At 51.0% G+C, this 16,570-nt stretch overlaps 1 protein-coding gene across 1 annotated transcript in view; it reads left to right on the forward strand.

The window, feature by feature from the left end:
* CACNA1H (calcium voltage-gated channel subunit alpha1 H) overlaps positions 1–12,044 on the forward strand; it is a 254,504-nt gene extending 242,460 nt beyond the window's left edge. Inside the window, exons 33-35 of the mRNA XM_037386651.1 lie at positions 5,099–5,282; positions 8,378–8,556; positions 9,134–12,044. Coding sequence (XP_037242548.1) covers positions 5,099–5,282; positions 8,378–8,556; positions 9,134–10,300 — 1,530 coding nt within the window. The 3' untranslated portion in view covers positions 10,301–12,044. The remainder of the gene's footprint in view (positions 1–5,098; positions 5,283–8,377; positions 8,557–9,133) is intronic.
* The last annotated feature ends 4,526 nt before the right edge of the window (positions 12,045–16,570 follow it).

A 16,570-nucleotide genomic window follows, 5' to 3' on the forward strand; every position in this document is an offset into this window, starting at 1 on the left:
TCATGAATTTTAAATTAAAAACCGTAATAGCCACAGTCCCTGTCCTGCTCTCCCAGCCAACACATGGGTCCTTGTCATTTTAGCATGGGCAGCAGCACCGGCGAGCAATCTCATAAAGCCCGTAATGATGGCACTGTCAACCCTGACACATACTGCAAAGGATGGCATAATTCCCTTCACACAGGTGCAGATGCACTGCTCAGGTTCTTTTTAATCCCACTTTGGGATTTCCAGAGGACCCTCAAGCAAACGGTGATGTGCAGCTCAGGAGGGTATGTCTGGCGCTGGTGTAAGCATGCAGCTTCCCACTGGCTCATGCTCTGCTTAGGGCACGGCTGACACGGACCCTGGGGATTCTCAGAGCCCCTCAGCAAGAAACTGGAGGTTCCTGGGTTGATTTTCTAAACATAAACACTGCCTGGTCTCTGATGTCTATTAGTTCTGTAGAGAAATAGGGCAATCAGAAGTCGGGGGGAAGGAGAGGTGTGAGATAATTGTCTCATTCCATGTCAGCAGCATACGATTCAGAGTGAATATGAAATTGCTTTGTCACCATGATTGCAAATAAATCTACCACAAAATCAATGGGGGATTCGAGACTAAATTACATTAAATTAGATTTTTGTAGAATCTATCAGACACTATTAAGTAAAAAGAAATTTAGTTACACGGCAATGGGGAATTCACTATTTGAATGTAGTTCCTAACAGACGTTTCTGCAGGAAAATGCACCATAAACACCCAGGTTGCTTTTCTTATTGTGTGAAGAGAGGGCACATCCTTTCACGTAGGCTGTGTTTGCAAACTGAGTTAATTTCCATTGGGTTTTTCTCATCTTTCATTACCTCCGAGCCCATCAGGAGCTGTGTAGAGTCTCCTCTTAGCCCTAGAAACTGCAGGGTGAGAGGTGATGCTCCCCAGAGGGAGAACAGCCTGAGCAGGGAGCTGGCCACAGATTTCCCCCTGCAGATGAGGTTGTTCAAATGCAGGTGAAGATTTGCAAGCCACAGCTCCGCCAGCCCTGCACAGCAGAGAGGCACTTGGGGGGCGGGGGGGGGGGGGGGGGGGGGGCGGGGCTGGGTTGTGGCAATGCCCTCACTCACCCCTCAGACACCCAGGCTGTTCCAGGCAGGCATGGGTGGCTGGCAGCTCGGTCCTGTGCTCCCTGCTAGCTGCATTGAGGATGTTAAATACATAGGGCCCTGTATGACTCATCCTGCTACTTATGGTGGCATGGACACCCTGGAAGGTGTTGCAATATCTGCTACATTTTCTTGCCATTTATGACAATTTTGGCAGCCCACAGTTTTGGCAGCCCATTTGCTTTGCTTTTCCTTCCTCCTCTGGATGAATGGAGCAACTAGGAAATGCCACAGGGCAAACATGTTCGAGTGTTAAGACCCAGCCTTGCTCTGCTACTGATGCTTTTTATCTCCCCAATTTGAAGGAGGTGCTGAGCTGTGAGAATGTGTCTTTAGCCATCCCAGACTCAGACATGCTGGAGGGGGCAGAGACTCCCATCATGGAAATCCCGTCCTTCTGCTCTGTTTCCCAACATGTCCTGACACCTTCCCACAAAACCCCAGGCCACAAGGCTGAGGTGAATGACATCGTGCCGTTGTTTCTGCATTGTGGCATTGTGTTTTGGTGCTGTGCAACTAGTGGTGGTGTCTGAATTGTCCTAAACCTGTCGCTTCACAGCCACAACAGTTGTTTCCATCCTCTGTCCTGTAAGAACTTGTTTATGATACAGTATTGAGGAAACAAAGGCCTAAGCAGATCAATACATTAGGCTTTCAGCTAGCACCAGAGCTGTGGATTCAGGAGATGCTCTGGGGACATCACCCAGCAGACAAGAAGGGCTGTAGCCCCCTCTGCTCCGTCCCTCCCGATCACACCACAAACTGGTGCCCAGCTCGCATTGCATAAGGATATTGCACAGTTTGCCCCGCTGCAGCACAGTACCCTCCTTGGGGTGAATGAGCTCCAGATGTGGACACGGTGGGCGTGAGAAACATGCAAGCCTCGGTCCGTGATGAAGATGCACATTGACTGTGATGGGGAGCACATTTGCTGTCATCAGAGGACTTGCAGGGGCCACCCAGAATTAATCTGCTTTAGGCTTGGGCCATCTTCCCCTTCATTACCTGACCTCTGTCATGACTATCAAGGCACCTTCTAGTGGCAGGTATCTCACAGCGTCTCCAAGCAAATTCTGGGCTCAGATTAAGGTCTTGATGACCATGTGGTTTTCCTTGTGCAAGATGAGTGATATGAAAGTATAATCCTCAAGGAAGTCCACAGCTCTGCAGGGTGCCCGTTGGCTTGGCCACCTGGAAGCTGCAGAGGCTCAGAGGGAGATCGCAGGGAAGGCATCTTTCAGGGACAGGCAAAATTTCCAACTTTGTAAATACAACTGCAAGGGGTCCTGGGTTTCTGCTGGCAGAGCTGAGAGCTTGTTACCTCTACAGGGACCAACAGCATGACCCTGGCTGCCACCAGAGCTGGCCTGTGCCGGGGTGCCAGCATCAGCAGGCACAGGCAGGGAGTTACACCTGCCCTTGTTCTGCCTCTGCCTTCCCCACCGCAGATGCTGTGAGAAATGGCTAAGCTTGCTCACAGTGCTGAAGACACACATCTTCAGAAAGGGATCAGGAGGAGTCCTTCATCTGGGAATTTTGCCCATGGCTTGTTTGTAGGCTGTTGGCTCCAGGCCTCTGAGAAGTTACAGTGTTCCCTCTTCCACAGCATCCTGCCAGTCACCTTTGCTTACAGAGGATCTTCTGGCTGTTTAATCACCCAGGAAGGGTCATGTCCTGTGGAGGTATTTGCAGGATTATTTCTTCTTGAGCTCCCTCTGCACCAGAGCAAAATCAGAGCTTGAACAGACTATTGATTCCCAGACACAAGAGGAAGGAGTTAGGCTCAAACGATTAAAGGTGCTCAACTGAGCCTCTGAGCTGCATCACCAAGACTGTCGGCAGTCAGTTTATTGCCTTTCTACTTGGCCTGAGAGGGGTCCCATGGTGAGCAGGGTCCCACCTTGCACATCTCTACCAGATGCCTGGGACCCTCCCAAGCCCCCAGGGTGCCTGCAGGCAGGGTTCACCATGTGCAGTCCCAGCAGCACTGGTCCAGGTTGGGCTTTCATGGATTTTGATGGAGCCACATTGATTTCCAGGGCATGGGATCAGGCTCCCAAGTGAGTGAGGTGTTTCCCATTAAAGAGGAGGAGCAGCAGTGGCATTGGTGGGGTGTCTCCAAACCTTCCTAGCTGTTGAGAGCAGCTCACCAGGTGTGAGCCAACGAGCTTCCTGGCCATGTTTCATATTTCAAATACTTATTGCAGTAGCTTTGAAGCCATTTGAAATGTGCCCACATCCTTAACTCTACTGGATCTCAATAGCTGAAACCTTAAACATTGCAGTTGTTAATGTCAAGAAGGGATTTCTGTTCATTTGTGCCAGCCAGACACAACCAATGCAAGATGCTGTAAAGATGAACTGTTACTAGACACTGTGATCGTTCTGTTAGCCTACTGAGCAAGTGGAGCAAGACCTTTTCTCTCTGTGTGGCACCCGGGTGTTAACAATTGCCCACCTGCCTTCAGCTCAGGTGTTGTGATGCTGATAGAGCTTATTAGTTGTAATGGCCAGAGGCCAACTGGCACAGCCACCCTGCTGGTGCATTAATATATCAGACGAGAGACCTGGGTTGCACCTGGAAGGCTGCTGGGCAAGGCAGCAGGCAGCGCTGGACGCCAAATACCTGCAAATAACCGCTGCTGATCCTCCCACCATCTTCTCAGCCAAGCTCAACAGGGTAAAAGCATCAAGCAATTTGTCTCAGGATGTGTCTCTTTAGGAATCTGAGGAAATAAAGAGCCAGAACTACATGGAAAAAAACAGATTTAACCAGATCCTTGGTGACCTCCAAACTATCCAGTGAGGGATCTCCGGCTCAGATTTTGCTAGCAGAGAGGGAAAAAAGCCCAGCAGAGCAAAGCAAAATACATTTAATTTAAGACATGCAGCTGGGAAAATGTTTTCAATCAGTCACTGGAAGGCTGACGTTAAAGGAAAACCAGAGCGATTAGTCGTACTTTAGATAACAGGGTAAATTGTGAGGGGAATGTGTCTGGGACCAAAACCTCGGGGCCAGGAGCCAGGCTGCAGGTCCTGTTCCAAGGGCTCCCCGTCCCCCAACACTTGGCCAAGTCATGGCACTGCCTCTCACAGCTGCTCCGTCAGCACCACAGAGACATTGTTTGAGCCCCTAAAGCTTCCTAAGACGCCAGGATAAATCTGCTGTGAGGTGCCTGAAGTGACAAGGGCCTCGGAGAAGCAGTGAGAGGTCAAGTTTAAGGTTGATGTGCTCTGTCCAGGTATTTCTAACCAGACCCATTTCACAGTGAGAGCAAACACAGAGAAATCCCTTTTCAACCCCCGAACAGCACCACATTCGCGCTGCCATGGTGTCGCCTTCTGCCCTCTGCCGTGGGGCTGTCTTCTTCTGGGCTCAGTGGTGCCCAAAATGCTCCCCGTTGTAGGAGAGAGGCAGCAGGGTTTGCAGTGGTGTTAATGTCCATGTTTAAATGTCTGCCTGTATGTGTGTTTTGGGGAGATAAAACAGGAATTTCCAGAAACACTTGGTACCCCTGGTCAGTGTGGCCGAGGACTGGCCAGTTTTGCCCATCTGTCCCAGGGTAGCTTTGAGGAGACGGACATCCCCACCCAGGCCAGGCTGAAAGCATCCCTGGGAAAATCCGAGGGGAATGGTGTGAGGAATGCTGGTTTTCTCATGTGTTTAGAGGGTGGGCCCCATTTTCCTGGACCTTACTTTTTCTCTGCAGTGTCCAAGAATCGGCTTAGTGGTGGGTCATTGATGCCTCATTTTACTCCAGCCGCAACTCGAGCTCTACTCAGCTAGCACAGCACAGCTCTGGTATCCCGTTGCAGTCACCAGGGCTGCAGACTCTGTAAGATGCCAAGAGGAACATCTGCATACAGTTTTAAAAGAAAAAGCAGATGAGGAGATCGCTGTAAATTCACCACTGAGATGCTGAATGACCCCATCTCCCTGTCTCCTTGCCTTGCAGGGCGGCGCAGCCTCTCTGAGGCCCCAGGACTCTCAAAACCTGCTGACAGTCCGCAAGATCTCTGTTTCCCGCATGCACTCCTTGCCCAACGACAGCTACATGTTCCGGCCTGTGATGCCAGCGAAAGCCCCTTTTCCCCTCCACAAGGTGGAGATGGAAACGTATCCCTGCAAATCCCAAAGAGGTACTGCTCATGGAGTTTTCCCTTCCTTCTCCTAGCTGAAACCATGAGGCGGCAGGTACGCGTGGTGGTTAGATGGGGAGTAAGCAACCCGTGCCAAACACGGGCTGAACCAGGGCTTGCTTCGATTCGGTACTGTCAGCATGACTGCAGTTTCCCACACGCTCCCCAGTTGTGTGTTTTCATCACATCACTGCTTTTTTTCAGCAGAAAAAGCTGGGGGGTCAGGTGTTTGACTGGGGAGAAGTGGGGTTCCTGAGCCATGGAGGGTAGACGACAGGCTGTTATCTGAGGAAAAGGGTACAAGCTGAAGTAAGCGATCAGCCCTGACATCATAACTACGAACCAATAAAATCAGCATGAATCTGGGCCAGAGTCGGTATTACTTTCTGACAGAGCTCCTTTACAGCTATTGTTTCAGGCAGTCTTCAGTCTCAGAGCGGTATCTTTTTAGCACGGTACTTTGAGTTCAAAGATGCAGGAGTTTCTTTGGGAGCATAAAGATTAGCAACCACTTTCCAGTGCCCCCCTAGCCTGGCCTTATAATGAATCTTTGCAGAGACCCCGCAGTCAGGGAATCACAAGCTACACAGAGCCTGTGAGTATACATTTACCCGACTGCATCCAAATACATTTCCCCTAAAATGCCTTTCTAGCACCTCCACCTCTTTTGTTGTGTGCATTGGCTTGAAGGGGAAATCAATAAGAAAGAATCTGCCTCCCTAAAAGCACATGTGCTTCTTGAGCAGCTCCCAAGAACTTACCAGCCTGGTTTCCTTTGATGCAACGTTGTTTGAAATGTAAGAACTGCTTGGACAGATGAGTAGTGGGTTTGCAAACCCTGGTGGGGCTGGCAAGATCTGCTCTGATTTCCTTGGATGAAGTAACTCTGTATTTGTTCAAACTCTCTGGACACCAGTTAATGTTCTCTGCTCAGTATTTATTATTATTTCACCTGCAAATTCTTTGCTAAGCAAAGAAAACAGAGGTTGGGTTTCATGGCCGGACTACTGGGGATGGTTTTCATCTCTGTAGTGGGTGTAAATCAGGATTTATACCAGTATAAAACTGCTGTGATGTTGGCAGGGGTGGGTAGAACTGATGAAGAACTTTCTCATGTTTCCCAAATTTCTCCCCAAGAGCACCTGAGTGATGGATATGTCAGGGGCTTGCTTTTTCCCTGGTCTGGGACATGCACCCAACCAGTGTCACCAGGGCTGTGCTACTCCTGAGCTGACCAAACTGCGATTTAAGTCACAGTCCCATAAGTTATGTGCAAGTAAAACTGAGCACGTAGAGACTCACATTAGCATCTGTGTTTCACCGACTTCTCAGCGTCAGTTAAGGATGTCTGGTCTTCTCCCAGTACTTCGGTGACAACACAGTGAAAATATTGTGAGATGACCAGATACTGTGTTGTTTTGGTCTTAGATGCTTCCTGATTTACTAGAAAAACAGGAGAAAAAATATACAAATCCAGAGATATTCAGTGTTCCCGAGTATGCAGTTTAGAGGGGTTTTTGGTTTCCTATATGAGAACTAGATGGAAAGTTTTCAACAAAAGGGAATTCCAACTAAGGACAGGGAGGAGAGCATAGGGGTTTGATTTTATGACCATGTTTGTGACAGATTTTATGACAAAGTTTTTCTACATCATAAAAAACATTTTGTAAAGCCTGGATTAGCACATGAACAGCACAGACTCACTCTGAAATTCTGGCTGTAGGAGAGCCCAAAAAAGAACTAGGGAGAAGTGGGGTGGGGTGGGAGTGGGAAGCTTGCTACGCTGCTCTTTCTGTGGTGTTCTGGAGAAAAGCTCCAAAAGAAAAATGATTAAACACTAACTTTTCTTTCTTCCCAACAACAAATCTCTTTCTGAAATGCAACTGCAATCTGTCTGGATGGCTTTTGTCATAGGTTCAAGTTCCCTGACCTCTGGGCGAGATCTCTTGAAGTGATGGATAGCTGTGTTTTTAACATGGAGCAGCAATGTAGAAACAGACGTTGGGTTTCAAGCTAATGAGGACAATAAATCCTGCAGCCAAAAAAATAAAAAAGCAAACGATCTTTCAAACAACACAGAACTGCAGTAAAGCAGCACCACAAAGGGGCTGGGGAGGAGGGATTGCCTTTAGACTCAGCCAGGGGACCGGGAGCCTTCAGGAGGAGAGCGATTCCTGCCTGATACATGAGCTCAGGGACTGTCAAAGCACTCGTAGTGGTCTCCATGCTGCTGATCAGACCCCATTCAGCCAACGTCTGCCTCGTGGACAGGCAGTGCTGGTGGTGTTTGGGCTGTAGTGAACAGGAAAACTGCCCTGGTCATGCCAGCAGTGTCCGTACACCGCGGTGTCGGTACAGCAGGGTGCCCACTGGCCGTACAAGGAGGTAGGTTTGACTTTGAAGTCGAGCTCCGGAGCCTCCCAGGGAGCTAAGCAGCGCTGCTCTTGCCTCCGTTTGGCGGAGCAACGCAAGGTTGCAAGCCCTTCGCTGGCAGCACTGCAGAAACAAACCCAGGTGTCCTGACTCAGGCGATCCAGCACAGCCACCAGACTTAAGTCCCTGATCCGCGTTCTCCAAACAGGCAACATCCTTTTACAAATCCTCCCAATGCGATGTTACAGGAAGGTGGCAATAGCAGGGTTTCAAATGCAACCCCACCTCCTGCCCTTCATTTGCTGCCACGTGGTCCTGGTGGTCACCATCCACCCTGAGTGTTACAGCGGCTGCAGGAGGAGGTTCCTGTCACCTGAAACAGAAAATAGAGGTTATGAGCATAAAGTTTGTAACAGTCGATATCCTGGAGCAGGCAGAGCCAGACGCAACACTGCTGAGTTGCAGAGACTTCATCTGCAACCTCCTTGCCATCCCTGAGGAGATATGGCCTGGTATTCAGAGCAGGAGACAGGACAAGGGACACCTGGTTTTTAATCCTGGCACTGCCCAAGGCTTATGCTGAGGCTTGGGATTTCCACCAGACTAGACAAGCATTTCCTTTCTCCTCCTGTGTTTGCTGCCTCCTGGAGTCTGTGGGCACCCTCAGACCTCCACAGCCCCCCGCCAGTGGTGGTGCTGACTGCTCTCTCTCTGTTTCCCAGGATCCATCACCTCCATCCGCTCCCAGCCTGTGGGAACATGTTCCTCTCTGAGAGTCCCAACGGAGTCCCTCCAGCTGGCAGTCCGTTCCCCCAACCATGAAGGCCGCCATCGCTGGAAGATCCTTCCCCCACATGTCACACCTCGATCTCCTACTCTTAACAAGCTGCTGTGCAGACAGGTGAGCAGCCAAGAGCCTGCAGAGGTGAACTCGTCTGGTCACCTGGGTCTTTCCCTTCTTTCCCAGTCCCCTCTTGGGTTTCTTTACTTGGAGCTTTAGAACAAAACTTTTAACACACTCCAGTCTCAGCAAGTGACACACAGGGGAAAGCCCTTTTTACCTACTTTCGTCTTTGTGGATGTGCTATTCTATGAAAGCCTAGCTAAAGCATAGAGAGAAGGCACCCAATTCAGTTTTTCCGGTGCTGTGGGAAGCCTGCAGCCAGCACTGCACTGTGTCACTTTAGGCAGGTTACACTGACTCAAGAGGTGGTGCTAGAGCAAGAGCAAGATGGTGCAGAAAGAGCTGGCAGGTACAACCCCTGTACACGTAGCTCTGGGTCTGCTGGCTGGCAAAGCCTCATGCACGGGAGGAGGGTTTGCCAGCAGCTGGCACGATGGAGCAGGGATAGGGTAGGTGCAGGGTGCGTTAGACCCACCAACCATTCTGCCACGTGCCATGTTTCATCGCTGGAAGTGCCGCTGGCCCAGCAGATCCCCAGGCTCTCACCCTCTCTCTCTCTCTCCTTACCTTCCAGGAGGCCGTTCAAACAGACTCTGTGGATGGGCAGGCTCTGGACTGCAAGGACAGCTTGAAAGCAGAGCCTGGAGAGATGTTACCATCAGCAAAGCAGCCCCAGAGCACCTTCACCACCAGCCCACTCCATCCCACAGCTGCCTCCCCTCCATGCTCCCCCCCATCCTCACCACATCGGCACCCCAGCACACTCACACGGAAGCACAGCTGCGGCCACCACGGCATACCCAGCCAGCCGGCCAGCCCCAGCAGCAGCCCTCCCAGCCCTGAGGGCTGCCTCTTCGAGTCCTCTGACCTGGCTGACGAGGAGGTTTGCCACATCAACAGCTCGGCCAAAGACTGGGGAGGGGAGCACTCAGACACTGGGAGCCGCTCGACTTCGCCGTTCATCTCCCCGGCCCCATCGCCAGTGTCCCTCAAGAACTGCAGCACAACCAGCCTCTCTGGGGGCATCACCAAGGAGAAGGACTTGAAGAAGTTTTACAGCGTCGATACGAAGGGCTTCCTCAACAAGCCCAGCTGGGCAGACGACCAAAGGCGACACTCCATCGAGATCTGCCCCTCCATGAGCGATGGGGACTGTAGCTTTGAGGACCCCGCTGAGGAAAAGCAGCGGTCCCCTGCCCACATCCAGACGGAGTCCGAGTACATCCACGGAGCCCGGAGGAAGAAGAAGATGAGCCCGCCCTGCATTTCTATAGATCCTCCCATGGAGGACGACAGCGGGGCGGCCTCGCGCACCAAACCCTCCGAGAACAGCATGCTGCGGCGAAGGACCCCATCCTGCGAGTTCCCGGCTTACAGAGAGTCCCTGGAGCTCATGGAGAGCCAGCCCGGGGAGTCGGCCTCCAAAGCAGAGCGCCGGGGCCAGCCGCCGTGCCGCGGGGAGCACCTGGCCATCCCCAAGTTCTCATTCGAGCAGTTGGACGGCAGCTCCTTGAGCAGCCTCTCGGATCTCCTGGACAGCGGCCAGTCCACGCCGGCCTCCGTGGACTCCCGGCCGGACCCCGCCGCCTCCGAACTGAAAAAGCCAGATCACTTAAAAACTCAGTGGAGCAACACCGAGAAAAGCAAAGAGCTCCTGGGCATGGCCAAGAGCCCCCTCCAGAAGCAGGACTTGGTCCCCGTGACTGTTGCAACAGAAGAAGACATAGATGACCCAGTATAGCTTTCTGGGAGGGGGGAGCGGGGGGGTCTCAAGGGCTTGACACCAATGTGGGTTTCCAAACCGAAGGGACCGAGTGGCCACGCGTACGTGGGTGGCTGCTCTCGGTTTTTTTCCTTTCTCGCAGCCACTTGTTCTTAAGCGCTGTGGAGGTTTGCAAAAAAACACACACACACACACACAAAAAACAAAAAACAACACCACACAACGAAAAGAAAAAAAAACAATTAAAAAGAAAAAGAAACTAAACAAACGGCTGGACGAAACGCTGACGGGTTTCGGGGTGGGGGGAGCAGATTTGCAAAGCGGTTCAGGGGTTTCTTTTCTAAAGGGACCTTCCCTTTAGAATCGGTGGAGCCGATTCAGGGGGTGGCTTCGTTCCTCCCACCCCACTCCGTGGCCTCAATCACATTGATTCAGGTTTGAGGTGGTGGCGGCTGGGATTTGGGGGATTCTCTTTGGGTTTTGTTGTTTTGTTGGTTTTGTTTTTTTAAAGATGCTCAACTTTTAACAAGGCACCTTTTAGAGATGTCACATTACACGGGAGTGCCCAGGAGATGGGAGCTGTACATTGTCTGTATATCAGCAGTTATATAAATAGAAATAATGTATTTGTGAGATACAAAACAAGGAAAAAAAGACAAAAAAAAATATACCCACAAAAACTCTCTCTTCATAATGCACATATTTTTATAGAGAAACGATACTGGTTTTTGCATTACATGTGACTCCGCAACTGGGTGGTGTTTCCTTGGGTTTTATGTGGAACTAATTATTACGGCCATTCATTTTCCAAATGTTTCTCTTCTTTCTTTGCTTTCATTTTTTTCCTCTTCTTCCCTCCACCATCATCCCACCAGCTTCTTTTCACGGTTGATGCTTTCAATGTCTGATTTTTCTTTTGTACTTCAGAGGTTTTCCTAACTACAGAAAAAAAAAACCAAATCACTACTGAATTGTAGCCAGTGCAATAATAAGTTATTCATTCTTCTTGTCTGTACAACTGTCCTGTTGCTTTTTTCTTCCTTTTTTTAACTGAAATTCAGGTTACATGTCGCAATAATCTGAAATGACATGCACAAACATGGTTTCTTGTGTTACAAAGAAAAAAAAAGACCAAAAAAAGGAAAAAAGTTAAATTTACAGAGAGATTAAAAAAACAAATAAATAGTAAATTATTTAAGAAATGTATTTTGTTTACTGCAGTTCAAAGTAAATTATTGATACAGTATGTAAAGGTATGAAGAGCTGTCTTAGGTGATGTTCTTTGTGAGCATTTCAACTAACGATTTGTCCTCCTCGTAGCAGAACGCCCTCGGAGCCTCGGCGGTAGCCGTATCCTTCCCATTTGCGCTTTTTCTGTTGGTCTTCCCCCTGCACCCCCTGCACCCACACACAGACGCGTTCGCCTCCCAAGGCCCTTCGGTGCCAGCTCCAGCTGAGAAGCCTCTAGAGGAATTCAGGTCACCTGTTAACTCCACTTTTTATTATTATTATTTTTTATTTTCAGTTTTGGGGTTGATATTTCAGGTTTTTTTAGCCTCCAGTCCCTGCTCCCTCCCCACCCCTCATCCAGACCCTCTCACCGTGGGACAGCTTTGCCGTGGAAAGCTGATGTTAAATAAGAGCAGCAGCAAGGCCGCGCCATCAGCCTGAGCATTGGGCAGCGGCCACAAAAAGACGTACAGGGGAAAAAAAAAAAAAAACCAATAATTTTTGTTTGGTTCGTTCCATGCCGCCTCATATTTATGCATTCACATATATCTTCTGTTATTTATGCATTCATTACTCAAAAGGAAATGTATCTTGTTTCACATGTATTAAACTGTATAAACTGGAAGCGTGGCCTGACTTTGTGCCGCAGGGCGGGCTGAGGCAGGATGCCGAGCCCTGCTCCAGCGCATCGCATCCAGCTGAGGGTCCCATCCTGCCTCCAGAGCTCAGCATCCCCTGAAGCCTCTTTTCTAGATGCGGCCGTTGGGGCATCGGGCCCTGAGCCTGAGCCATCCCCTTCCCGCTGCGCCTGGAGCTGGTCCCACCTCCCGCTCGGCTCCGACACTCAGCGAATCCCTCGCCCGGCGCAAGAGCCTCCATATGTCAAGCGAGTGGCTTCGTGCTGGCTGCCTGCGAGCACCTGTGCCGTTGCAATTAAGAATCATTTAGGATTATTGTAAATAATTATCCTGTCTCAGTGGGATAGCAAGGAATTCCAGAAAAGCACCATAAAAGTAATTATTAATCGCGCTTTGGAGATGATGGCAAACTCCTTTTGTTGCAGTTTAAGCAGCAGACTGGAAAGGAGGAGAATCCTCCGGGCTGAATCCTGCCTGGAGGCACGTGGGATGCCCTGGCGCATCCCTCGGCTGCACTGCGCAGCTGCTGGTGGTGTTACTGCTGGAATTCTTTGGCTTTGCTGGGAAAGGCAGCGTCCCCCATGCCCAAATCCCCCCTCAGAGCTGAAGGAAAAGCCGCTTGCTGCAGGGCGGGTGGCCACCGATAGTGACTCCCTGCGCAGGGATGGAGAGCTGGTTTGCAGGACACGTCAGAAGGGCTTGAGGCCACGGCAGGGTGTCAGGGATAGTTCAGAGGTTTTGCTCCAGTAGCCCCTGGTCCTGGCTCTGCGCCAGCCCCAGGCCATGGGCCAGCACCATGTGTGAGGTGGCCAAATACTGGGGGCAGCGGGATCCAGGTACCAAAGCCTTGATTTTGCAGCAGGAACCGCAGCTTGGGAGTGCACTAAATGAGGCTCCAGCAGACTAAAAAGTAGCCAAGGGTTTTTTTTATTTTATGCTAGCAGAAATGTAAAGGGAGGAAAAGAAGAGGCTCCCTCTGCCTGTCACCTGGCCAGGATCAGGATGGGACGGGACACACAGCACCTGCACCACTGTGGCAGGAGCCCAGCACAGCTGCAGCCGGAGACATAGGAGAAACCCGTGGAGACCACCCAAAATACACAGTGAGTGCTGGGGGTGGGGGTTATGTTATGAACCGTCTCCTTTGTAAAGAGGTTATTTGTCAAAAGCAACATGTTCCATGGAGTAGGAGCTTTGGAAAAAAACTGCCACCAGGAAGGGGGTTTATTACGTTGGGAATAAACCGTGGCCAAGTCCCGGCCAGAGGAGTGCTGGCCCAGCACAGCCCCGGGATGCCGTGGGCAACCATAGGAAAGTCAGGCAGCAATTCCAGGGGAGCTGCCCCACTACCAGGGGGAGCAGAGGAGGGAAAGCCTCTTATTTTTCTTAAATTTCAATTATAAAACGTTTTTGTATATATAAAAAAAGGAACAACTTTAGAAGGCATTTGTACCTGTCTGCTTTGGAGCAGGGACAAAAGGGAAAGAGCCTTTTCCCATCTTCCCAAATTCCCGGGGGTCTGAGGCACCGCCGAAGGGTGGGAGCTGCATCCACAATCCAGCTTCAGCAGACGGCTGAGCCATGGGAATGGCAGTGCTGTCCCACATCATGGGAGCAGTGTCACTCCAAATCGAGTCTCTCTGCCACTTGTCACCTTCCCAACTAGGGGTTTCCAGCCAAGGAAGGAAAAATCCAATCTGAGGCAGGAACCTCTGCTGTTAGAAGCTTTTTTGGCAAAGCTGTGCTTTATTAGGCTAAAAATAAGCCTAAATCAGACCATTTAATTACAAGCAGGAGCATGAAGCACGGGGGACTGGAAAAAGGCTTTCCTTGCCCATGGTTACAGCTTGCGGTAGCTTCAGGAGCACTGGGGTTGGGCTGCTCTGGGAATCATCCCTTTCCCGGGACACCTCCTGGGATCCCACAGGTAAAAACCCAGGAATGAAACACGTCAGACCCATGACATGGTTGGCCCAGGCTGACAGCATGGAGAGGCCACACCATGGGTCTTTACTGGCCCAATCCACACCACGACGACAGCGCCGCTCTTGGGTACCAAATGCATCGGCTAAGGGGCATCAGCAGAGCAAAATAGCCTTTTCCTTTCCTTATTTGTGACCTCGGTCAAAGCACAGGCAGCTTGCCAAGACTGGAATATGGCCTCCATCCCACAACGACGCTCCTGCAAGGTGTGGGGCATCCAGACACCACCCATACGCCAGGCACAAGTGTCAGCTGGGAATTGCAGGTTCAGAGCTGCTTCAAGCCACAAGGAGAAGGAATTGAACGGGCTCTGCTGCCTCTGCCCAACTGGAGAGGCTCACCGCCTCCCGGGGACCTGGCCTCCCACCGCAGCTGCCTGCGGGACACAGCCATCCCCCGAGATGACACTGCAGCTGTGACATCTGGATCAGGTACCCACCAAGACATCCCCAGGGTCTGGGGACATGGATCAGGCTCTTGGAAAAGCGGAAGGACAAGGCAGGAGCCTGGTACTGAGAGCAATTAGTGAAGACAAGGTGGGTTTTGTAGTTTGCTGGGTGCAAAACCCTGCTGGTAAAGAAGATGCTGACGGGGATGCAGCTGTGCCTCTGGCGCGAGGGCACGGGTCCTTACCGTGTGTCAGACCCCGGGGAACTCGTTCACCTGCAGCAGATCGAATGTTCCCAGCCAAGAGCATCTGAATGTGCCCTGTGGCTTCAGGACCCTCCTCTCCCTCCCGGCAGGCGCTGGTCCCAGGGCTGCAATGTCATCACAGCTCTGTGATGCCTCCCGGGACATGTGGGGGTCCTGCCCCAGGCCCACCAGGCTCCTGCTCCCTCCTTCCCTGCCGGCCTCCATCCCCAGGGTGCAGGGAAGCCCTTGTCACCTCGGAGGTGGCCACAAGCCTTTGCATTGTGGCTGCAGGGCAGGGGACTCACCTGTCCCCTCGGACAAAGCCACATGTTCCCAAATCCAAATGGAGCTCAGCAGGACCCATAACAACTCCTTCCAGGAGCCTGCAGGAACATCCTGGCCGGGTGGGGAGAGCCAAGCTCCGACTGAATTTCCTAAGGCCAGACAGTGACTGGGAATTGCTCCCTGACATCTCTTTTGGGGACGGTCACCTGGCTGAACAGGTGCAAAGCCCCTGGAGCTGGGTCCTCAGCCCAAACCTGGCTGTGCCCAACTGCACAGAGAAACAGTTTAACATCGCCCGGCATTAATTTCCCAGCTGATCGAATCTCTGCAACGTTAAGCAATTTCCACCGGGCTGTCTGCAAGGGTTGCATTGCTCAAGACCAGAAGTGAAAAGCACCGGGTAAATGTGAGTCATTATTATTTAATTAGATCGATTTCTATTTTGCATTTTTAATGATAATTCAGTCGTGTCCATTTGTCAGCCAGCCTCTGCCCCACTGCTCTCCATTTCAGCAAAACCACAGCCCGCAGGGACAGCAGCGCCGCGTCGGTCTGGGCTTGCCCAGAGCTGCTCTGGCAGCCTTTGAGGAGCGGGGATCAAACAAGGATTAAAACCCACCATGTTGAGGAAGGGGCAGAGGAAACTATCACAAAGCAACCTGAAGAGCCTCCAGATGGTCTCTGTTTCAAGGTTACATCTCGGATGGCATCGATCTGAAACCCTCTTTGTCAGGCTGGGGAGAAAAAAAAACATTAAAAAAAAACCCCAACAACCAATTCTGAATCCATCCCCAGAGTAATTAGATAAAACCTTTAATCTGTCAGTGTTGCGAGATCATACAGGTTGCATGAATACTAATAAGCATTTGATATTTGTACAAGCTTTCTTAGGATGAATAATTAAATTGACTTTATCCATTAAACCTTCCCTATTAAGCTTTAAACACACGGCTATGTTTTAACGGCTGGGGCCATCTCTTCTTCCATACAAGGGGGCTTAATTAGAAATTTTAGCACAGCCTGCTGGAGCCACGGCACCACCAGTGCGGGCTGAGGGGCTGAAATCTCCATTTCTGTTTTTTTGGCTTCTTTAAGCAGCTCAACACGTCTATATCTGCTGCAATCCCGCCGGGGCTGTGGAGTAACTCACGCTCACACCAGGTGAGTGCTTGATCCTTTTCCAGCAAAACGGTGTTAACGTAGGCAGCCCCATTTCTCCCACGGCAGGATTTAGCCCTTTTAGCCAGGCCAGTCCCAGCACCAGCTCCCTGTGGAGGCTGGGAGGTGCAGAGGGGTTGCTCTGGGCTGAGGGACATGCAGCAGCACAGACGTACTCCCTGGTTCAACACTGATCCAGGTGGCAATGTCACCCGGAGGGTTTCACACCCAGGCTGGGGCTGTGACCAGGCTGGGCTGCTCCTGGTGCGGGGACCCTTCACTTGTAGGTCAGGATTGGGGTTTTTCCCAGCTGTGGCCATTGGACTATTCAGTGGGAAAAAAAAATATCTGTTCATGAGGA

The sequence above is a fragment of the Falco rusticolus genome, chromosome 4, assembly GCF_015220075.1.
Source record: "Falco rusticolus isolate bFalRus1 chromosome 4, bFalRus1.pri, whole genome shotgun sequence".
Taxonomy (NCBI): Eukaryota; Metazoa; Chordata; class Aves; order Falconiformes; family Falconidae; genus Falco; species Falco rusticolus.